The 25,209-nt window shown below is 40.1% G+C and overlaps 1 protein-coding gene across 1 annotated transcript in view; it reads left to right on the top strand.

The window, feature by feature from the left end:
- prom2 (prominin 2) overlaps positions 1–25,209 on the top strand; it is an 82,528-nt gene that overhangs the window by 11,568 nt on the left and 45,751 nt on the right. Inside the window, 7 exon segments of the mRNA XM_084321857.1 lie at positions 2,720–2,787; positions 5,394–5,599; positions 6,795–6,915; positions 12,454–12,517; positions 13,397–13,486; positions 19,403–19,596; positions 24,112–24,190. Of these exon segments, the coding sequence (XP_084177983.1) occupies positions 2,720–2,787; positions 5,394–5,599; positions 6,795–6,915; positions 12,454–12,517; positions 13,397–13,486; positions 19,403–19,596; positions 24,112–24,190 (822 nt within the window).

Raw genomic sequence — 25,209 nt, 5'->3', positions numbered from 1 at the left:
ATACGCTTTCCTGATTCTAAGTCTCTTCTGGTCCCAAATTGAACTAGACATTATTTCATCAATGGATGTGAAGAAGGATTTATGTATTCATGTAGGGAACCGTTTGGAATAAAAACAACACATTTGGAAGGACATTAATTTCCAATGCATTTTCTTCTGCCTGCCAAACACCTTTCAAGTCCTTTTACAAGCACCTTTGTAGTACGCTCATAAAGCAAAAAAAGTCGGTAATCTGCATACAAAGACACTGTTTTTCCAGTAGATATATTTGTGACGAGCCAAAGCTCAACGTCTGACAGGGGTATTACTCTGTTAGACATCTACCGCATCACCATTTCAAATCAGAGGACCTTCTGAGGTTTGTTATGACATCAAACATGCCCTAACAAACAGGAAAGTGTGGCTGACATTTCCTCCACCACCACAAATAACCCGACAACAGACCGTGATAATCACACTGGTTGCATTTACTGTCTCTTATTGCTTTGGTTATTTTTTGCCTCTATTTTGGGATTGTTCATTAATTGTCTGCCGTTTCCTGTGGTCATTGTCCCATCTCAATATGCGGTTACCTGTATTACACACACACACACACACACACACACACACACACACACACACACACACACACACACACACACACACACACACACACACACACACACACACACACACACACACACACACACACACATACACACACACACACACAATTTTCTCCCATCCATATTTTAATATTTTGACATCTTTTAATGTGTCCTGTGACACCTGTGTGTCAATGGCCCTTTAAATGAAATTGAATGAAGCCAGACGGAGAGAGAGACACACACACACACACACACACACACACACACACACACACACACACACACACACACACACACACACACACACACACACACACACACACACACACACACACACACACACACACACACAATTAGAGTCCTCCACCTGGACAATGACGGCTCCCCTTCTCGGGTCCCTTTCACAGACACTGGCTGTGCTTTGTGAACGAAATAACCATGTACCAAGGCGGTATCTGCTGCAATACAATAGGCAACTGGCATCTTGTGTCAACAATAGTCTCTTTTCTTTGAAAACCGGCCTGGTAACCTGGTACCTCAGGGGCAGATGGAGGTGTTTGATTTCCTGTAATACAATGCATGAGCACATTCTGGATACAACCTAATATATACCTGCCATAGGTCTATAAGGTGTGTGAGGCCTTAGGCGTTTATTCACACCCGACTACCACGAGTAAATGGAATATTGCGAGTGTTGCCATGGAAACTCAACTCGTGGGTTTATCCCAGCCACCATCCTAGACTCTAAACTAAATATAAATATAAATGTCATTTTTCAGTCTCTAGCATTGTATTATAGTAATAGGAGTTCGTATCAATGTGTTTTAGTGTCTAAATACCATATTGGCGGATTGCTCTGATTCAGCTCAGCCCCTTTCCTCCTCCAGTAAATCAGGCCATTTTGATTTGAACGGCTGATATACGTCATACGGCCGCCGGGTAGCAGACAGTGATGTGATTGGCCCTGTGGTTGTAGCTAATGCCCGCCCACATTCTACCTAGACTGACTGTACACAGCGGGTGGAAACCATTACCTCATACTCTGCATGGAGAGAGAGAGAGAGAGAGAGAGATAGAGAGCACCTGGGGGGGGGGGAACCTGCCGGCCGCGCGCCACACACCCGCAGACGGGAGATTGAAAGAAAGAAAAAAAAAAAACCACAAGCTGCCGCGGACTCTCATCACCGAGAGGGAGAGAAAGGAAGAGAGAGGGAGGGAGGGAGAGAGGGGGCCTTGTCAATAACGGCCTGTCTTTTTTTCTCTCCATAACAGCCTGAAATCTTGAGGCTGAAAAATGATGGTTTTGAGTACTTGATTAGAAATATAAAACAATGCATTTAAAAAATAAAAATAAAAATTACAAATGTCTTCAATAGACTAACAGGAATTGTGTAAAGTTGCCCAAATAGTGCTAGGAATAGCAATACATAGCCCCTTTAATAATTTTAGAATGACTTGAAACAACTTCTGCAAATGCCTTTTGTACTGTGCTGTAGATAATCCACCTGCATATATATATATATACAGACACACATTGATTCAGTGTGAAGGAGAGAGACACACAGCAAAAGGTAGGGTGAAAGAGAAGGAAACAGAGAAAAGGAAGAATAGAGAGAGAGAGAGGGGGAGAGAGAGATTGAGAGAGAGGGGGAGAGAGAGATCAGTATATGTGTGTCTGTATGTGTGTGTATGTATATGTGTGTGTATAATTATTGTGACAGACTCTGGGGTGTTTTGAGCTGTCACCAGATTGGATTTAACAAAATACACACAGCACAAGGTAGAATAGTTACATATGTATGTATGTATGTATGTATGTATGTATGTATGTATGTATGTATGTATGTATGTATGTATGTATGTATGTATGTATGTATGTATGTATGTATGTATGTATGTATGTATGTATGTATGTATGTATGTATGTATGTATGTATGTATGTATGTGTGTGTGTGTGTGTGTGTGTGTGTGTGTGTGTGTGTGTGTGTGTGTGTGTGTATGTATGTATGTATGTATGTATGTGTGTATGTGTATGTGTATGTGTGTGTGTGTGTGTGTATCTGTGCCATGACATTAATTTCACATCAAAGTGTTTCTCTAACCTGTTGACTGTTCCGTCTCTTCCCTTCAGATCTCATTTTTAAATTCGTCACGGAATTCAAACAAATACAGTCAAACCCTTCAGACACCATCAAAGCGGTAAGACAGTTACAAATGAGAGTGGAGCGAATGCCTGTGTATATAGTTATGTGAAATAGGCCAATAGGTCCATAGAGAGTGCAGATTAATTAGATTAGATTAGATTAAAATGTATTGTCATCATATAGCACAAGTACAGTACAACAAAAAGAAGTTTGGCATCCAACCAGAGTGCGAATGTAAAGTGCCATAGTAATATACAATGTACAGATGATTAAGCTGGGTATAATATATATAAATTCGTACTACTGAGTAATAGTTCTAATCACATGTATGTACAGAGTTATAGTAATATAATTACATTAATATGTACAGTAGTAAGTCATACTGACCAGCAGCATAACTAGTAGGTAAGGGATATGTACAGATATAGATATAGTATCTACAGACATGTACAAATTATTATATGCAGGTATGTACAGACAGATGTGAATATATTAGTGCTTTCAATAGATAAAACAAATTTAACTAATTCATCTCACAATTTTCTGTAATTAATCTAGATTAATCTAGATTAAAAATAGAATTTTTCTACTTAAGACCGAAGCTTGTAACAGATATTTACATGAGTAAAATCACGGAATTAATGTAAAATCAACACAAAGAAAGTATATTTAGATTCAAAGACTATTTTAATAGCTTTCTTTGAATACAGTTTCTCTCCTGTGAAATACAAATGTTCAACAAAACCATCAACATTGACTCAGCTAGACCTCTCTTATATCCGCGGCGCTAAGATTGAAGATTTTTCACTCCATAGATTAATCTAGATTCATTTATTTTAATGCTTTAAATCATTTAAATAAATCTCCAAATTTAAAGCATTAATTTTGACAGCCCTAGAATATATATATATATATATATATATATATATATATATATATATATATATATATATATATATATATATATATATATATATATATATATATATATATATATATATATATATATATATCTTTCAGTAAGAATAAATATATACTTATACGGTATATACAGGGGTATATATGTACTGTATGGGGTATATTCAAACATTTGAGTAAGTATTTCTTTCTGTGAGCACAATATCAGAAACCTGTAGAATTTGATCAATATCAGAAACGATACATCATGGTTAGCATGACCCTATGGGAAAAGCAATGCCTTGAGTATGTTATTGCATCTAAAACATTAGATTAATAATAATAATAATAATAATAATAATAATAATAATAATAATAATAATAATAATTATAATTATAATAATAATAATACACTTTATTTGTATAGCACCTTTCATGCAAGAATTGCAGCCCTAAGTGCTTCACAGCAGTAATGTAATGCAGACATGAAATAGACATAGGCATAACATGGGCATAAAATTGGCATAATTATGGACAGGCATAAAATGAGTATGAATTAGACAAAATAAAAGCAGTGCAATAACATAGCTCTCATTTACAGTGCAATAATCATAAGAATAGACATAACTTGCATAATTGCATACAAGTAATATGTGAACTTATTATTTCTGTACTTTACATCAGAAGCTCTATGTAAATAGTCATAGACACACCCTGCACAGGAACCCGGAGCTAGTTACCTGAGAGCGCATGCATCTCTCTCTCTCTCTCTCTCTCTCTCTCTCTCTCTCTCTCTCTCTCGCTCTCTCTCTCTCTCTCTCTCTCTCTCTCTCTCTCTCTCGCTCTCTCTCTCTCTCTCTCTCTCTCTCTCTCTCTCTCTCTCTCTCTCTCTCTCTCTCTCTCTCTCTCTCTCTCTCTCTCTCTCTCTCTGTCTGTGTGTGGTGTACCTGTATTTGGCTATCATCTGTATGCTTCCTTGTCCATGGACGCTACTAAGCTGTATTGTTGACTTAACCACAGTAAAACCAAGCTATCATGTGGTGATGTCTCACCGTATGACGTCACACTGTGACAACAGAGGAGCCCCCTGTTATGGTGTCGAGGCCTTGACACGGATAATGTGTAACATACTGTAGGTATTTGTGACTTTTTGCAGGTCGTGTAGCTCTCTGATAGTAACAAGTGTCTTATTTGTCTCTCTCTGTCTCGCATAAAGAGAAAACGTTATCCCTGGGGTAAAATAGTGTCATTGGTGTTGTGTAATAACAATTATAGTTTTTTAATCAATAAAATATTTAAGTAATAAAGTATTTAACTGTCATTGTCCACTCAGTATAAAACAGTGAAATCATGTTTTGTCAATCACATTTATCTGTCTGCCTCCTCTTCTCTTTCTGTGTTATCCACATTTGTCTATGTATGTATGTATGTATGTATGTATGTATGTATGTATGTATGTATGTATGTATGTATGTATGTATGTATGTATGTATGTATGTATGTATGTATGTATGTATGTATGTATGTATGTATGTGTGTGTGTGTGTGTGTGTGTGTGTGTGTGTGTGTGTGTGTGTGTGTGTGTGTGTGTGTGTGTGTGTGTGTGTGTGTGTGTGTGTGTGTGTGTGTGTGTGTGTGTGTGTGTGTGTGTGTGTGTGTGTGTGTGTGTGTGTGTGTGTGTGTGTGTGTGTGTGTGTGTGTGTGTGTGTGTGTGTGTGTGTGTGTGTGTGTATGCATCTATGCATCTTATCTACGTATGTCTAGACCCTGCTCTATGAGATAGGGTTCTTGGTGTGCGTAGCCATTGGTGTTGTGTACATCGTTCTGGTGGTTATGGAGGGCTTCTTCATGGCGTGCTGCCGTTGCTGTGGCAACTGTGGAGGTACCATGTACCAGAAGCAGACCTCCAGCATCCGCTGTCGCAGGAGAGCTCTCTACTGGAGCGCCTTCCTCACCACCCTCATCATACTGTGAGCCCCCCCCCACACCTCTCTTTGTTACTATTCTTGTGAGGACCAGTATGGGGTTTGGAACTTTGAAGGGATGACCTTTAGAAGAAGCGAGGCTTTTTGTTGTTGGTCTGGTCTTCACTTTGAACAAGGGCCATCTTAGAAAGAGGGGTTAAGGTAAGGGCTACAACAACGGTTAGGTTAAGATTAGGCTATTGGGAGGGCGGCTGATTGGCGCAGTGGGCAATGCGCTCGCCTCTAACGCAGGAGACGCTGGGTTCGAGCCCAGCTCTCGGCGTTGCTACCGGCTGGCCGGTCGTTCATACTAACACAATTGGCAAGTGTTAGAGGGTGGGAAAGCCGGTGGGTGGGGATTTGACGTTGTGGACAGTGACTCCTACAGGTCGGTTTGGTGACGCCGGTGCGACGGAAGCAGGAAGTAGCGGGGGCAGCGTGAGCCTCCCACACGTTACTCCTCGCCACTGAGAGTTCGAGCTGCTGCGGTGAAAAGATGTGACAGGCTGCCTCCTCGTGTACCGGATGGGACACGTGATGCAAAGCTTCTGTCCTCACTACAACCGACCTAGTCATAGTCTAGCAACGTTCAAGACAGGGGAGGGAAGAATTGGATATACAAAATTGGGATGGGAGAAAAATTGAAAATGGGGAGAAAAAGCGGATAAAAAAAAAAAAGATTAGGCTATTGGGGTCAGTGAATGAATGCCTCCAATGTGTCGTTACACGTATAGTAATTCAAGGTTGTTTGTTGGTGTGTGTGTATATATATATATAAATATATAAATATATAATATATATATATAATATATAAATATAAATATATATATATGTGTGTCTCCCTGGATGTGCAAGGTTAATCCATTTATTCATTCAATCTTTATTTAATCTCAATAGATCATTGAGTGCAAGCTCTCATTTCCACATTGGTGTGTGTGTGTGTGTATTTTGATATGTGCATGTGTGTGTGTGTGTGTGTGACTGTGTGAGTGAGTGTTGATATGTGTGTGTGTGTGTGTTGGTATATGTGTGTGTGTGTGTGTGTGTGTGTGTGTGTGTGTGTGTGTTGGTGTGTGTGTGTATGTGTGTTGGTATAAATGTGTGTGTGTTGGTATGTGTGTGTGTGTGTGTTGATATGTGTGTGTGTGTGTGTGTGTGTGTGTGTGTGTGTGTGTGTGTGTGTGTGTGTGTGCATTTACAGTGCAGGGAACGTCTGCATGTTCAAAAGTAACGAGGCCTTCAGAACCGGTGTGCATGGGAGTGCAGCAGAGGTCAACCGCACGTTAGAAAACCTCCACACCTACCTGGCCTCCATACCCCAGGTGAGACAACCCCACTACCCCCACGCAACACCCCAGAGTAGAGACCCTGAAGTTACTTCAAACACATATCACCTTTCAATCCAAGTAATAACACTACAAAGCCAAACATAGGCCTCGCTTACACTGGGATGCGCCAGATGCGTCATATACTGCTATCAGATGAACAGTTTCAGGCTAAAATAGGGTATTGTTGTTTCCTCATTTTAACATATGATACCCAGAGACATGTGTAACATTAAAGACGTCAATGCAAAGTGGTCTTTTTACCCTTTCATACAGGATGAGTTAGTTCCCTGTAAATTTAGTTTTATTTAAATAGTCAATTGTGCCATTATCCAAAGCACTTTACAATCTGTTCCTCACATTTGACCGATTCACTCACACCTTCACACGCCGATGGCGGAGGAGACCATGCAAGGTGCCAACCTGCTCATCGGGAGCAGTTAGGGGTTAAGGGTCTTGCAGCAAGACTCTTGCTCAAGGACACTTCGACACGCTGCCCGGGAGGATTGGGAATCGAACTGAGAGCCTCCGGATTACCGGACAACTGCTTGTAATCCTCACATTTTACCGATTCACTCACACATTCACACACCGACAGCGGAGGCACCCATGCAAGGTGCCAACCTGCTCATCGGGAGCAATTAGGGGTTAAGTGTCTTGATCAAGCACGCTTCGACACACTGCCTTGGAGGAGCGGGAATCTAACCGGGAACCTCCAGATTACCAGACGACCTCCCGAGCCACTGTCGCTCCCTTATAGTGAAATCAAGTTTTCAAGTTTTGTTTTATTTGTCACATATAAGGTACATGTACATTACAGTGAAATGCTTAGTTCTGTATGACCCTCCTGAGATTGGTCTTTACTCTTTTTACTTTTTACTGTATGAAGCACATTCTCAGGGGCTCATACAGAACCAAGCATTTCACTGTAATGTACATGTACCTTATATGTGACAAATAAAACAAAACTTGAAACTTGAAAAATTATTAAGATATAATCCTGTCAACTTTAAACACTTTAAACACTTTTAAAAATTGCACCACGTATTATCTATTTATTCTTACAAATTTGTAAACCTCTTCCACCTCATTTTTGCATTTAGTTTTTTTGGGCATTTTGTACATTTTTGTTGTTGTATATTTTAAATAGTGTTTGGCCTTTACTCTTTTAGTTTGTATGAAGCACAAACACTACAAAATATACAATAAACAAAACTAAAATGTACAAAATGCAAAGAAAGAGACTAAATGCAGAAAATAGGTAGAAAAGGTAGTGCACATTTGTAAGAATAAATACATAAAATATGGTGCAATGTTTAAAAAGTGTTTAAAGTGAATGTTTAAGGTGAATGTTTAAAGTGAGTGTGTGCATGTGAATGTTGTGTGCAATGAATGTAAAATGGATTTTTATCCAATGACCTGATATTTTAGAATAAATAAATAATGTGCATAAAGGATAAGGTTTTACTATCAGCGGTGAAAATATTTTTGGGAAAGTGGCCTAAACCCTAAAGGTTAGAGAAGCAGGGTTTGTGACCGGAAAGGTGGCCGTCCGATCCCCCGGACGCGTGTAGCCTTTTTACAACGCATCCGCGTTTCCGGCGCTCTGATTGGCCAGGTCATGTGACATGTGTGCCCAATAGCGTGTTTGCCCATTTCCGCGTCGAAAAGCCTGCAAACTACCTGGCGTTCTATCGCCCATGCTCTAAGACAAACTCTAACCTTAACCAACTTCTAAATTAGTGCCTAAGCTTAACCGGCGAAAGAACTTGCCGTCACGCTCTAAGACAAACTAACCTTAACCAACTTCGAAGAGTGCCTAAGCTTAACCAGTGTAGAAACTTGCCGTCCCATGATTGGCGCTCATGTCACATGACCTGGCCAATCAGAGTGCAAAACGGGAACCCGGAAACAGCGATGCGTTGTAAAAAGGCTTCAAGCCCCCCAGACCTGTAGGGAAAATCCGGAGCGGGGATGTGAATGAATAACACTCTCCCGTCCCTCAATACCAACCACTGAAGTGCCCTTGAGCAAGGCAGTTAACCCCCAACTCCAGTGGAGTTGCTCAGTGGTCCAACAGTGTCAGACTGTGGTTGTACTGGGCAGCGGTGTGTATGTGAAGCAGGGTGTTCGTGCTCAGAGAACCAACCCTGGGTAAATACAGGTTAAAAGAAAAAAAAGTAATTGTACAGCTTTTATTTTCTTTTTCAATAAGGTAAATACAAAGGCAAGAGAGATCAAAGGCTAGTGAGTGAATCCAAGTTTTCCAGGCCTCTATTAGTACATATCCTGGTTGATTGGTTGCTATTGTATGTGTAATGTAAGCTATGTGTAATGTATGATGTAATCAACACAGCCCTGGTCCCAAGCCTCACTGCTGTGTTTGATGTACGATCACTCTGTAGTTGTGGACAACGCCTTTAACCCTTTCACTACCACACCACAGAAGGTTAACCCTTTCACTACCACACTACAGAAGGTGAACCCTTTTACTACCACACTACAGAAGGTTAACCTTTCACTACCACACTACAGACGGTTAACCTTTCACTACCACACTACAGAAGGTTAACCATTTCACTACCACACTACAGAAGGTTAACCCTTTCACTACCACACTACAGAAGGTGAACCCTTTCACTACCACACTACAGAAGGTTAACCTTTCACTACCACACTACAGACGGTTAACCTTTCACTACCACACTACAGGCCGTTAACCTTTCACTACCACACTACAGGCGGTTAACGGTCTGTAGTGTGGTAGTGAAAGCATTAACCATTGTAGTGTGTCAGTGCAAGGGTTAACCTTCTGTAGTGTGGTAGTGAAAGGGTTAAACATTATTATTTCTGCAGAATTATTTCTGCATGAATAACTGTTCATGGTTTTAGTGGACAAACGTTCCTCCCAGTGTGAGCTTTGCCTGGGCACAAGTGCATACTTCTATGCACTCAAGACTGTAGCACTCAAGTTCGACGAACAATATTACTGACCCTCAGCTGCCAGAGTTGTACCCTTCCTGCTGACTTGTACAGAACTTCTAAGTCGCTTTGGATAAAAGCGTTCAGCTAAATGACTAAATGTCATTGACTAAATGTAAATGTAAATAGGGTTTACAGCGGCAACGTAATACACTGACCTTTTGAACTTTCTTTGTATTTGTATTTTCTTTAACACTTTGGTCGCCAGGCTTAAATTCAGAATAAACCATCCCACGCCAGCTCTATTTGTCTATGGAGAAGTTCCCCTTCTTTGCAGGGCTATAACTTTTTAAATTGTATTGCTAAATTGACATTACTATGGCCCATTCAACATCAAGTATCTATTGTTCAGGGTGTAGCAACGTTATACTTTTTCATTCACATATTCATACTAAAATACTGTCTAAAGTATAAGTATGTTTTTATCGTTTTCTGCAGCTTTCTCCAGAACGTGATTTATAGCCCTAAATGCATTATATTGATGATTGTATACAGTTTGATAGCAATCGGCACGAGATAAAAAAAATTCAAATGGACGTGCTTCTAGAAGTTACTACTTATCATCTGATGTTGACCGGATGGGGGGGGGGTCGTTTATAATTCCGTGGCCAACGTTAGATGATTCATCTAGTGTGAGTGTGGGTGATATGATCATCAGAGCAGTTTATATCGAACACGTTAAAAAAAAACGCTGAATCTTACCGTAGCTTCCTCGGGCCGTTGGGCGATGAGCGTGGAGCAGAAATATTCCTATTATGGGATGTAGAAATATGTGATCCATCTCCAGGTTGTATAATAGTATATACGTCCAAATCATGTTGTTTATCGAGTTATTGGTAACGGATTGCTATCCATTGTGTCTAGCTTGAGTCCCGGGACTATTAGCGAGTGATCGGACCGAATTGGAATGAGCACCAGCTTCCGGTTTCCGGTTTGAGCGATCCGCCGATCGGCCACCAGATGGCGCTCTTGAACCGTTGGAGAGTTGAGAGGGGATCAACAGTAGATCTCAAGTCTCCGGGGGAGAAATATGATTTCGATCACAGATTTTTGAAATATTGATATCAATGACGTGTTACGGCGTCTTTGGCAGAATGAGCATGGCGGGAATGACGTGGTAAGGCGTTTTTGGCGACCATAGTGTTAATGTTAAAAAAGAAAATACAAATACAAAGAAAGTTTAAAAGGTCAGTGCTTGAAGTCCGGCTATATTTCAGAACGTCATTGTGACGCGATTGGTCGCTATTGATCGAAGTGGCCTCCTTTAGAAAGCGGTTGCACAAATAACCTCGTCACAGTTTCCATTTAGAGATTATTAATCACCCAAAAGTACCTCGCACCTTCCATCACTAGGCCGTCGTGAGCGAGTGGCTATTGTGAGACGTTGTGGACAGACCTTGAGCTCCTCATTCACACATCTGTGATTAAAAGAGACGGGAAAAGTGTATCCTGCCTGCAGTGTCAATAGTCTTATCTTCAGATACAGAGAGAGCGCTGTTGTTCTGTTTGTCCTCTTTCTTTCAAAGCTGCCATTAGCGATTAGTCATCATGTGCTTGACATCACTTGTACCCTTGTGTGCTTGATGGGAAGCAACCAGGAACATTCATTCAAACACGGTACTTAGAGAAAATATGTATTTTCGAGGGCATTTGAACTTTTGCTTAAATCAACGTCAAGTGATTTAAGACTTTTTCCTCCGCTACATTTCAAAGGCTATATTATATTATATTATATTAAAATGTATTGTCATCATACAGTACAAGTACAGTACAACAAAAGTAAGTTTGGCTTCCAACCAGAGTGCAAATGTAACAGTAAAGTGCAACAGCAATATCCAATGTACAGGTGATTAAACTGGGTATAAAATATATAAACACTGTGTACTACTGTAATGTATGTACAGAGTTGTAGTATTGATATGTACAGTGATACAGGTATAAAGACACCATGGTAGTAAGTCACAGTCTTATATGCTCCATTTTCACTGCATTAATATGACACCTGCGATTGCTATTTATTATTTATTTGATTGAAAGAAAAACGTGCCCACAACACACGTGGTGAGCCAGCTAAATGTAATAGGAGGCAGGAAGAGCCAGCATGAGTGGAGCACCAACCCTCTCAACCTTTCAGATATTAAGGTATCAAGGATTAAAGGTGCTGTATGTGGTATTTCCTTGTTAAAATAGAGTGTTTGGTCAGTAACAGTCCCTCCGGAACATTCATTTATACATTTCCTGGCATCCCTTCCCACTTTATCCAATCAGGAGAGAACTAAAAAAATGTTTACTTATTTCAAGGAATCTTGCCAAGCCAAATTTGCTTACTGCACTGGTAGATTATTTTACTTGTTTCAAGCAGATATTTGCTTAAAACTAAACTGATGGCTGTTGGAGTGTAGAGCTATTATTTTAACATGTAGACCTTTATTGCCAGCCTGTATACTTCTACTTAAACTTGTATTCCCTCAGGGTATTTCTACTTTTACTGATGGAAAGGATGTGTGTAGTTTCCACTTCTGCTACAGCGTGTTTTCCCCTCCTTGTTCCCAGGAAATCGACCATGTGGTGAATGAGAGCTCTAAGACAGTGGATAAAGTGATCAAATCCCTAGATTGTGAGTATTCAGAAATTATATTGTAAGTGATCAATTATATTGTAAACTACTAAGCAGGTCGTTCACAGTTCACCAGCACCTGCTAACAGGGTCTGATCCTTTAGCTTTAACTCTCCCAGGGTTTAAGGCACTGAGATCCCACCCCCTTTGCTACATGAACCTGGATACATATTCACAGGGCAGTGAGATCCCACTGCTGTCATCAATGTAACCGAGTGGATTCGAACCTGGGACCATAGGATCCACAGGCAGCCACATTAACCAGCTGATCTACAGGGTCCGACCCGTTAGCAGGTGCTGGTTGACTGCGACCGACTTGTTAGGACAATAGCAAATGCCATTACTGGAATTTTCATGACAATGAAATTGCATTTCACATGCAAAATTCTGTGTGTATTTCTAGTTAAAATGTTCTGTACATGGTCAACCATCTCTTATCTGGTCTGTCTATATTAGAGCTCTGGACCTTACCATACTGTATATTAGAGCTCTGGACGTTATCATACTGTATATTAGAGCTCTGGACCTTATCATACTGTATATTAGAGCTCTGGACCTTATCATACTCGCTCTGGTGATTGGCTTATCTGCCTTTTAGCTTCTGTGCCCCAGAAACATGGATTGTTTCGCAAAGCACTTTAAAACTCAATTAATTAGTATCTATTGATCAGTGTAAATTGTTAATAGCAAACCACGTCACCACAGTCAGTTGTTTTTAATTATTTTAATTGTTTGATTGATTGATTTCTGTTTCTATATATATATATATTTAGTATTTATTATGTTTTGTATTTCTCAACGTCTTTGTAAATGAGAGCTTGCTCTCAATGATCCTTGGAGATGAAATAAAGATTGAATATGTGTCTGTTTGTGTGTCAGCCATCGGGCCTCTGCTGGGTAAAAAGATCCAGGAAGGACTGAAGGGCCCTCTGGACCCGGCGCTGGACTCAGTCAGAGTGATGGCCAAAGGTACTGTTCTCCATCCTGTTCCTGGAATCTAAGGGGCGAAAGTTTGATTGATTGATTGAAAACTTTATTAACAGATTGCAGAATGAGTACAATATAGTACAGCTCAATACAAACAACTGCTAAGAGGATGAAGACCAAAAAAATACTTTTGTCTTGTTTACATACGTAAGGGTCCTCCATTTTCAATTCATCAAGACATTTATGACATACAAGACATACAAATATACGGTACTGTGTAAGAAAGAGAGAACATCATAAAAAAATAGAAGTCCGAAGGGGAAGAGACTGTACTGCCCTGTCAAGGCTAACCGCAGTAACTCGAAAAAATTTCAAAATTGAGTTATGAGTGAAATTGAACTTGTCAATAAATGTTTTATCTTGTGACCAAGTTTCAGATGTTAATGTCGCTCAGTTTTGGAGATATGCGGTTTTAAAAACGGCAGTAACTACAAAATCACACTCAAAACCAGATTCAAATACAATGTTGTTTTCCCTCCAGCTTTCATAACTTAACCTAGCCATTTTGAAAATGAAATTTAACACCTGAATATATTGGAATGATGATGATCCAAATAAAATGGCTAGGTTAAGGAGGGAAAACAACATTGTATTTGAAGTTACTGCACTTTGCCTGTACATTACCTGTATAATTATTTAAGGAAATCGTGCAGCAGAGTGCAGTATCTGCTTTTTTGGGGTTAATTCAAATAATTACGTCATATTTTTGTATGCCTAAAGATTACTTTATTAATACATGTTAAATCTGGACACATTTTGGATGGCAAGTCAAAAAACTTTAACGCCATTTTTCTCAGTTTCACTGTTTGGAAGTTACTGCGGTCTGCCTTGACAGGGCAGTGTACATTAGAGGGGATTGTGTGGGGTGGGGGAGTGGGGCAGGGTTAGAAATTAACATTTTTTTTCAAGGGCTTTTTTTGCCCCCCTTAATTGATTTTCGGGGGCTTTTTTTTGTATTTCGGGGGCACTGAATTTTTATGATAAACGGTAGGGGTGGGACGGTTCACAAAATGGACGGTTTGGTTCGTATCACGATTTTGGGGTCACGGTTTTCAGTTCGATATACGTTAATCTTTATTAAAAAAAATGTAACACTCAAATCTAAACATGCTTCTCATTTATTAAAAATAAAAGGTTTACAGTGTTTACAGCCTTAAATAATGTTTGGCACACAAAGACCGAACTGACTGAAAAATATAGGCTACATTTGTCAAAGTATTAACTTAGTGCAAACAAACAATATGCTCAGCCAGCACTAGACTTTCCTTTCTTTAATTAATATAAACACACAAAAACAATGTCAACCATGTTTAAATTCCCTGATTGTCAGTTCTTAATGGAAAGATTCGTTTTCTGCTTGAAATTATTATGTTTCTGTCTACATTTATTTAGACTAACATTATTTAAATATTGAGTGCATCTGTGGTGGATTACGCAATTCGGTGAGTTGGAACTATCTATGGGTTGGTGCCGGGTCCCCACGGACATTTTAGTGTCACGCACCTTGGCAATGTTATTATCAGCTCCGGTAACGTTAGGAGGTGATGGCATGCAGTGGGAAAGCGGCAATAGTCCCGGTTGGAGTTAATAAAACACAGTTGTATGTTAGCCTTCTTGGATGTTGAATAAACGCCTATCATTGTCTTTAAACACCCCGCCTCTCAGACTCCCATTTCCTCCTCTGCTACAGTAGCTACGGTGACATTTCATTGACTGTACAGTATTAGCTTGCGGGCTGCGTCGGGCTACCATAGTTAAAACGTGCGTTGTGTTTACAAACTGCTATGGCAAGATGTGTGTATGCCTATGTAATGTTAATGGCTATGTTTTTAAAGTCGTAATGAAGATTGATTTATATTGTGCGTGCCATTTTTACACAAACTGACTAGCACCTGGCTACAGTGCTGCTGCTGCTGCTGCTGCCTGCAGCCAGTGCAGAACACCGGCTCCGCCAAATTAATTTTTTTATTTGCGCGTCATCTGAACCGTACGATACAGACGCTCCATTACCGGATAAATATAGATATAATTAGTAAACTGTCGGGGGCATTAAGTGCCCCCCTTAACTGATTTTCGAGGGCATTTTGTCCATTTTCAAGGGCATTATGCCCCAAGCCCCCGTTAATTTCGAACCCTGGAGTGGGGGGACGGTCGTCAAGGTCCTCGGTTCAATTCCCCGGACATGCGGGTGGGGGAAGTAAACACTGTGCCAGTATGATTTACTACCATATTATCTTTACACCTGTATCACTGTACATTAATACTACAACTCTGTACATATACATCTGATTAGCACTATATTCAGTAGTACTAATTTAATATATCGTATACCCAGTTTAATCACCAGGCTGTACATTGTATATTACTATTGAACTTCACAGTTACATTTGCACTCTGGTTGGATGCCAAACTTCTTTTCCACCCCCTGAGTCCTGACTCTTTTCTTTTAAGCCACAGATCCTGTTGTTTTTGTTGTTTGTTTGTTTTTGTTTTCTGTTTTTAGTTTTTGTTAATTTCAACCACTTCATCCAATTGGACAGCACCTTGCTTCCTTTTTTTAATCTTATCTTTATTTAAATTTTTTTGGTTACTATACACATTATATTCATTTTTTTTTTTTTTTTATCTTTTTTTTTTTATTCTACTTTTTTTATTTACCCTTTATTTTATATAGCTTATCTCCTTGTACAGTGTCCTTGAGTCTGAGAAAGGCGCTTCTCTCTTTAAATCCAATTTATTATTATTATTTTTATTATTATTATTATTATTATTATTATTATTTTCATTGTACTGTAGTTGTGCTGTATGATGACAATAAATGTGAATCTAATCTAATCTAATCTAATCTAATCTAAACTAATCGAATCGAATCGAATCGAATCTAATCTAATCTAATCTAATACGTGTTGCTTTCCCCTACCACAACCACTTCTGTCAAAGTACTCTTGAGCAAGGCACCGAACCCCTAACTGCTCCAGTGAAGCTTCTCATTGGTCAATGGTAAAAAGCGACAGTGTACTGTATTGTACCCATTCTGCAATCTGTTAATAAAGTTTTCAATCAATTAGATTAGATTAGATTCATTTAGATTAGATTCATTATACAGCACAAGTACAGTACAACAAAAATAAGTTTGGCATCCAACCAGAGTGCAAATGTAACAGTAAAGTGCAATAGTAATATACAATGTAGGCCTACAGGTGATTAAACTGGGTATAAAATATATATATTTGTACTACTGAGTAATAGTGCTAAATAATCAGGTGTACAGAGTTGTAGTATTAATATACAGGGATACAGGTATAAAGACAATTTGGGTCTCATTCCCGAAAATTTTTCAAAGATATATTCTGGAAGATTTATCTCGGAACCACTGAGACATAATCAATGACAAGTTCACTCTGAGTCCTGAACGTGCTGGTAATATGTTTTAAGTGGCTGAAAAGGTCGCACAAATTAAATGATCTGATATCTGCTTGGAGAATGGCATTCTGTCTTAAACTCGAAAGTGCGTTCCCGTTCAGGTCATTTGCATACAAAACACCGCCTCCAGAGCTCCTTATAAGGCAACTAGTGACGCAGCTGTGTGCAAATGAGTTGGCGGAAGTGCTTTGCGAGTCTTGCGAGCCGCGTGATTACGAAACCTAGCATCAGTCAGTGCCAATCAGAGAGCGTCTCCGAGAAATGCGGCTAGGTTTCGTAATCACGCTTGCGTGCCATCAAAACTAGATTAGATTAATGTATTGGCATCATATACAGCTCGTGGTACACCTGCCGCAGCGCGCACGCACACACACACACGCGCGCGCGCAGTACTGTATATGAATGAATGAAATATAATATATATAGCCTACGGCGGGCGTAATGAATGAACGCAGTATGGCTTATTATTCCATAATTAAGCCTATAGGCTACTGTTCATTCGTAGGTGCACACAAGACATGTTATGGAATATTAATGCAGTCTATTTCCAGTGCACCGATTAGCTTTAGTTATTTATTTATCCACTGTCATTTCAGTGTTGGTGTAGGCTATATAGTGTATTTCAATATAAGTTTAATTGATTAATGATATATTCGAAGGAATGCAGGTTTATAGCTATATCAACCCCCTCCAATGTACAGTAAATGACCAAGTATGGTTTTGTCAATATTCCAATGTACAGTTTTGCGTGTAAGTCTATCCCCCACCCACCCCTCCTACCCAACCTCCTCCAACAGTTTTTATGTCAAATGTACTCTCTTTTCTGGACTCTTTTTGTATCACAAACAGTAATGTATTTGCAAATCTGGTATGTCATAAATGTATAGATGTAGCAGTACTGTCTATCTGTGTCGTGTGTGTCATATATGTTATGATGAATTGAAAATGGGGGACCCTGATGTAAACAAGACGAAATTATTTCTCTGGTCTGCATCCCCTTATGTAATTGAGCTGTACTGTACTGTACCCATTCTGCAATCTGTTAATAAAGTTTTCAATCAATCAATCAATCAAACAAAGGTCTGTCCCATTGTATACCAATCAATGGGATACATTGCATGTTGACCTGCATTCTTTCAAATGTATATAATTAATCATTAAAACAGATGTGTAACAAATAAGAAATACAAATTCCACAGAAGGCATTAAATATTATTTTCAATCATTTCACAATAATTGCATAATTGTGTTTGAATATCTGAGTAATTAAAGTAATTATACATTTGTCCAAAATAGCTGGTTCAGATATGGTTAAGCAGCTGCCCTGTGATCAGATGAATCCATATTATTTATTTTTCCGACATCAAATGCGTAATTTCTTATCGTACAAATATTGTCATATTTATTTTAATTATGATTAAGTAATTAATTCCAAGGAGGCCTGTAGCGTTGACGTGAAGGAATCACTATGAGAACACAGTCTGTCAAGTTATTGATAGTCTCAATTAGTCTCAAAAACGTCTATTCTCAATTAGTCAATCAATCATGAGATTTGATCGTGGCTGAGAGCAGATTTAAGAGTGCTCCTCCTCAGCACTCTTAAATCTGCTCTCAGCCACGATCAAATCTGATCTCAGGAAAATTTGGGGACTCCCACTCCCAGCCCTAATATGTCTTAAATGGGCCGAAGTCTGGCTAAGACTAAATTTTTTGTCGTAACTTCGTTCGGCAATGAGACCCTTGGTTGTAAGTCATACTGGCCAGCAGTGTAACTAGTAAGAGGATATGTACAGATATAGATATAGTAACTATATGTAAAAAGGATAATATGCAAGTGTGTACAAACAGATATATATATATATATATACAGTTAAGATAAATATAGGTGTATGGTATATATACTGTACAGCATTAATGTTCATGCTATCATACAAGGTTATATGCGTTATATGCAGGTGTATAAGTAGTAGGTATATAGAAGGATTATATGCAGGCATATTCAGACAGATATTCATATTCTTCCCCTTCAGATGTATATTTTTTTATAATCTCTTTTTTCTTACACAGTACTGTATATTTGTATGTCTTGTATGTCATAAATGTCATGATGAATTGAAAATGGAGGACCCTTATGTAAACAAGACGAAAGTATTTTTCTGGTCTGCATCCTCTTAACAATTGTGTGTATTGAGCCGTACTGTATTGTACCCATTCTGCAATCTGTTAATAAAGTTTTCAATCAATCGTATGGATAGATATATATATAGTTAATTAGTATTCCAATACCTTCTACCTTCTCAGCCCTCATTCTGGCTAGTGGGGACACTTGTTCCACTAATCCTGGCCGGCTGAAGAATACCAACCACAGGCTATAGAGAGGACTGGTGTAATATCAAAATATCAAACCCTGCACATGTACTGCATCTATTGATTCTTCTAACCCTGATGCTATACGTCACGTTTCTGTGCAAACAGACGCTGTGAGTGCCGACGGTAACCTGACAGAGTTGAACGCGACTCTGGCCCGGCTCCAGGCCAGCATGGACCTCCTCCAGGCCAACGTCAGCACTGTTAAAGGGCGCATCCAAGTGATCATCGACAACGGCTGCGTGGGCTGCGACCAGCTGGAGCCGGAGCTGGCGAAGCTGAAGCTGGACACTAAAATCAACGTAAGGTTTACTGCTTTACACCTTTCAATACCACACCATCAAAGGGTTAATCACTGCAACAATACAGACGGTTAACCCTTTCACTACCACACTACAGACGGTTAACCGTCTGCAGTGTGGCAGTGAAAGGGTTAACCTTCTGTAGTGGGGTAGTGAAAGGGTTAAAGGAGCTGTAAGTGGTATTTATTTGTTAAAACAAAGTGTTAAGTAGCTCTACATTCCGACAGCCTTCACTGATATGGAGTGCTTGGTCAGTAACATGGGTCTCTCAGTCCCTCCGCTCTGCAGTAAACAGAAAATAAATGTTCTGGTATCCCTTCCCACTTTATCCAATCAGATTCAGATAATTTTTATCATCAAAAATGTACTTGTTTCAAGCCCACATTTGCTTTTAAAACTAGTTTTGATTGCTTATTGTTGTCAGACCAGAGAACAGAGTTCTCTCTCCTGATTGGATAAAGTGGGAAGGGATACCAGAACATGTATTTTCTGTTTACTGCAGAGCGGAGGGACTGGGAGATCCATGTTACTGACCAAGCACTCCATATCAGTGATGGCTGTTGGAATGTAGACCACTTATTTTAACAAGAAAAATACCACTTACAGCTCCTTTTAATCACTACTTAGGCCCTGTATGGACCTTGTAGGAGACAGACCACGCAGAGCAGATCAACATCTAGTAAATGAGACGCGTAGCCCTGAGTGGCCTTATTTGTTTGAGCATTTGGGGTGAGATTTTATTAGGAATTTGAATATTATTATTTGTTTGTGGTACCATGCCTATATATGCCTATAATTGTGTACAGCACTTTGAGCTACATGACATGTATGAAAGGTGCTTTATAAATACTTACTTACTTACTTACCAAATGTAGTTCAGAATGAGAATCGTATACAGTTTGAACCCTGTCAGCCCTGTGTGGTTGTGTGAACCAATATTGAGCAACAGGAAAGGCTGTTGAAATGCTGAGTTGCACTGAGCATTGGCAATAAGACACATGGAAATATCTGATTGATTGATTGATTGATTGAATTGATTGATTGATTGATTGATTGAATTGATTGATTGAAAACTTTATTAACAGATTGCAGAATGGGTACAATACAGTACAGCTCAATACACACAATTGTTAAGGGGATGCAGACCAGAGAAAGACTTTCGTCTTGTTTACATCAGGGTCCCCCATTTTCAATTCATCAGGACATATATGACATACATGACATACAGATAGACAGTACTGCTACATCTATACATTTATGACATACCAGATTTGCAAATACAGTACTGTTTGTGATACAAAAAGAGTCAAGAAAAGGGAGTATATACATTTGACGTAGAAACTGTACATTGGAGGAGGTTGGGGTGGGGGGGGGGGGGTGGGTTGGGATATTGACAACCATACTGGGTAATTTACATTAGAGGTGGTTGGGGGGGGGGGGACGACGACGACACTGTATAAACAAGCAAACTGTACATTGGGGGGGGGGGGGGGGACACACACACTGTACAAACAAGCACAATTGTACATTGGAATATTGACAAAACCATACTAGGTAAATTACTGTACATTGGAGGGGGTTGGGTTAGGACATTTACAGGGGCCAGTTCGAATTGCAGTCTCCCGTAGGTGTCCCTTGAGAGTGGTTTGAAAGTGGGTAGTGATTCACATTCCTTTACAGTTTTGGGTAGGGCGTTCCACATTGATGTGGCATAATTGCGAAACGTGTTTAGTCCCTTGTTGAGCCGAATCTGGGTTTAACATGATTTGTGGAGCTCCCTCTGGTGTTGTGATCGTGGTATTCACTGACCTTTGGGAAGTATTTTGACATGTACATGGGTACCTTGGTCGTGTAGTGTATCTTGTAGACCAGGCCCATTGCAAGTTGCTGTACTCTGTCATCTACTCTAAGCCATCCTAGGTTGTCAAAGTGGGCAGGGGTGAGGTGGGTTCTAGGAGTAAGGTCAAGCAGTAGTCTGACCAGTTTGTTTTGAGATGTTTGTAATTTTGTTTTTAGCGCCTTTGAGGTGCTTTGGTACCATGAGGTGCAAGCATAGTCGTAGTACCCTTGAATGAGTGCTCCTGCTAGAGTCTTCAGGGTATTCTTGTTTACCAGAGAGGCGATCCGGTACAAGAATCGAGTTCGTTGGTTGACTTTTTTTATTACATTGGATGCCATTTTGTCACAGGAGAGATTAGCCTCTAGGATGGAACCCAGGTAGGTAATTTCATCTTTCCTTGTGACAATATTGTCACCCACTGTAACTGAGAAGCCGTCGGCCTTGCTGAGTTTGTTATTTGAACCGAAGAGAATGGACTCTGTTTTGCCCATGTGTAATGATAGTTTGTTATCAGCGAGCCATATGCAGATTTTGCCTAGTTCCGAGCTGAGGGTTTTCAACCTGTAACTTGTTCTTGTCAGAGACCAGCAGGGCTGAGTCGTCCGCAAACAGGAACAAGTTGCAGTCACAAGCTGACGACATGTCATTTGCATAAATTAGGAACAGTAGCGGTCCTTGTATGCTTCCTTGTGGAACACCACAGCTCACTGTGAGGGGGGGGGGGATAGGGTACCGTTTACCTCCACCATCTGTTCCCTCCCCTCAAGGTAGGATTGCATCCAGCTCACTGATAGACTATCAAAACCAATTGCTTTTAGCTTGTCAATCAGAATGGAGTGATTGACAGTGTTGGCCTTTTGTAGGTCCAGCATGACCATGCCGCACTGCAGTATTTGCCCGCGTCCACCTCTTGTTTGATGTGGTCGTTCAAATAGAGAAGGCATGTCGTTCAAATAGAGAAGGCATGTGTCAGTGGAGTGGGATGTTCTGAAGCCAGATTGGAATTCGTAGATTAGATTTCTTTCCGCTAGGTACTTTTCGACCTGTTCGTAGACTATTTTTTCCTCATCATGTGTTTGTTAGTAACTGCTGATCTGTCCCTCCTTACCTTCTCCCCCTACACACTCCACTGTGACTAATAATGCACTGACTCTGGGTTTACGTTAGATCCTCTCTTTTCTCTTCATCTCTTCTCTTCTCTTCTCTTCTCTTCTCTTCTCTTCTCTTCTCTTCTCTTCTCTTCTCTTCTCTTCTCTTCTCTTCTCTCTCTCTTCTCTTCTCTTCTCTCCTCTCCTCTCCTCCCTCTCTCTCCTCTTCTCTCTTCTCTTCTCTTCTCTTCTCTTCTCTTCTCTTCTCCTTCTCTTCTCTTCTCTTCTCTTCTCTTCTCTTTCTCTTCTCTTCTCTCTTCTCCTCTCCCTCTCTTCTCTTCCTCTTCTCTTCTCTTCTCTTCTCTTCTCTTCTCTTCTCTTCTCTTCTCTTCTCTTCTCTTCTCTTCTCTTCTCTTCTCTTCTCTTCTCTCCCAGCCAGTCATTCACTTATACCCAGAATAAACAAATATACAAAGTCATAAACAAACATATGGGACATGGAGAAAATAAGAGATAATTCAATAGCTATGATAGAAATTATGATTTGTGTTTCTGATGTTATCTTATAATTTATACTATCGATACTGTTGACCATTGCATGTAGGCTATATTACGAGCAATATAAAACATGACAGTACTAGCTTTTCTGCCCTCTGCTGCCCCCTCCTGTTAAAAAGGTGTAGTTTAAAGTGTTCGTGTTTGATAACTGCTTGCAATGGCCTTTTTGTTAGCAAGAGTGTATTTGTATATGTAACGGATGGTATCGTGAAGCGCAGTCAAGAAGGTCTGGGGTGAGTAGCGGTGCTATGGGTTAAACTCACTCTCACATCCCTCAAAAGACGCATAAACCCATTACTTAGAAGTGGATTCACCTCTTGGTATAGCGGTCTGTGTTGCTGCCTGCGGTGTGGGAGGCCGGGGTTCGACTCGCATCGAAGTTTGAGGTGACGTTGTCACAACCATAGATATATATAGAAACACTAGATAGCTTACCCGCGCTGCCCGGCCAATGGAGAGCGACATCACTGAACCGCCGCCATCTTGCTCAGGTCAGCCTTGAGTGAGAGTGAGTGAGCTGCACAGACAAAAATACTCATAACTCGCTGAAATATTGACGGATTTACAAACGGTTTGGTTTATTACAAGCATTATTAACGTGGCTATGATTCAAGCGGTTTGTAAAAAAAAAGTATGCAGTATCATAACTACATCTTTGATGTTTATAGCAAACCAACCCGTTTGTAAATCCGTCAATATTTCAGCGAGTTATGAGTATTTTTGTCTGTGCAGTTCACTCACTCTCACTCAAGGCTGACCTGGGCAAGATGGCGGCGGTTCAGTGACGCTGGTGACTCCGCCTTAAGCTATCTAGTGTTCTATATATACATCTATGGTCACAACCGTTACAATGGTGCCGATTGACCCGGATGCCTTGGGTGGAGTGGAGTGAGCTTGAGAGGGTGAGTGTAACGGATGGTATCGTGAAGTGTGTGTAAGGTATTACAACAGAATTATACATTTGCTAACTGTTTGAATGTTCTTGGTGTGTGCGTGCATGCGTGTTGTGTGTGTGTGTCGTCCATATAGAAACCAGTGGCAGTGGCGGAGTTCCAGTTAGCGGTGGATGGGGTCATCAATGCAGATCTCAACTCCAAAGTGAAGGAGGGTGAGGGATTCCCTACTAATAGCGTTAGTTTGGTCTACTGTCGACACTAAAAAGCCCGATCAAGCTCTGTAACACTGTTAAGGGAGATGTCAATCTGTTGTCGACGGTGGTTGGTGATGTTTGGCTGAGTTTGCACATGCGGGTAAGGGAGAGGTGGGCTATGTCCAAACTCGTTTTAGTCTGGACATGGCCTAAACCACCAATCTGATACATTACATTTACTGAACATTATAGTTGAACTAAGATAAAAAAAAATAAGATTATTCCTTTTTTGATCCCCCTTGGGTAAATTCGGGCGTCATAGCAGCATGGGGGAGGGGGGGTTTGAATCTGAATGTATACTATGAGTAAGAGTAAAATGGTGCAGTATACACAAGGTACCCTAACTGGCATGATATACGTTGTACGTTGTCATCTGTGTAGATATATACAGCCTCAGGCCAGATCATGCCAACACCACTCCCTTTAAGAGTCAGATAGTCCTAACAGTGTTTATTATTAAGAGTCAGATGGTCCTAACAGTGTTTATTATTAAGATTCAGATGGTCCTAACAGTGTTTATTATTAAGAGTCAGATAGTCCTAACAGTGTTTATTATTAAGAGTCAGATGGTCCTAACAGTGTTTATTAATTAACACTTTCAGTGCCACCAGGGGGCGCACAGACCTTAGTGCTTGAATGCCACCATCGGCGCCAATGTTAACCTTAATATCGCCTAATCTATGTTTTAAATTATGGCTATGTGTCTAATCTGCCTGTTGCTTATCAAAGAATCATTTTCCAGTCAGTGCTGTCAAGGCAGATTGGTTTTTTATCGCTTTATTTCCGTTTGAGAGCATTTTGAAAAGCACCCGTTTTGAGGTAAAAAAACAGCCCATTCTGTGATAATCGTCTTTTACTGGAATATTCCAGAACGTTGATATTTGTCGGCCTATTTATGAATCGTTTTCAAATAAACGCTAGATGATCAATAGTATACGTGCCCGCACGCACATTGGAGGCGCGCGCTGATAATAGCC

Source organism: Notolepis coatsorum (genome assembly GCF_963971535.1).
Source record: "Notolepis coatsorum genome assembly, chromosome: 9".
Taxonomy (NCBI): domain Eukaryota; kingdom Metazoa; phylum Chordata; class Actinopteri; order Aulopiformes; family Paralepididae; genus Notolepis; species Notolepis coatsorum.
The sequence above is the reverse complement of the archived record's forward strand: the minus strand, read 5'-3'. Positions and strand labels throughout refer to the sequence as shown.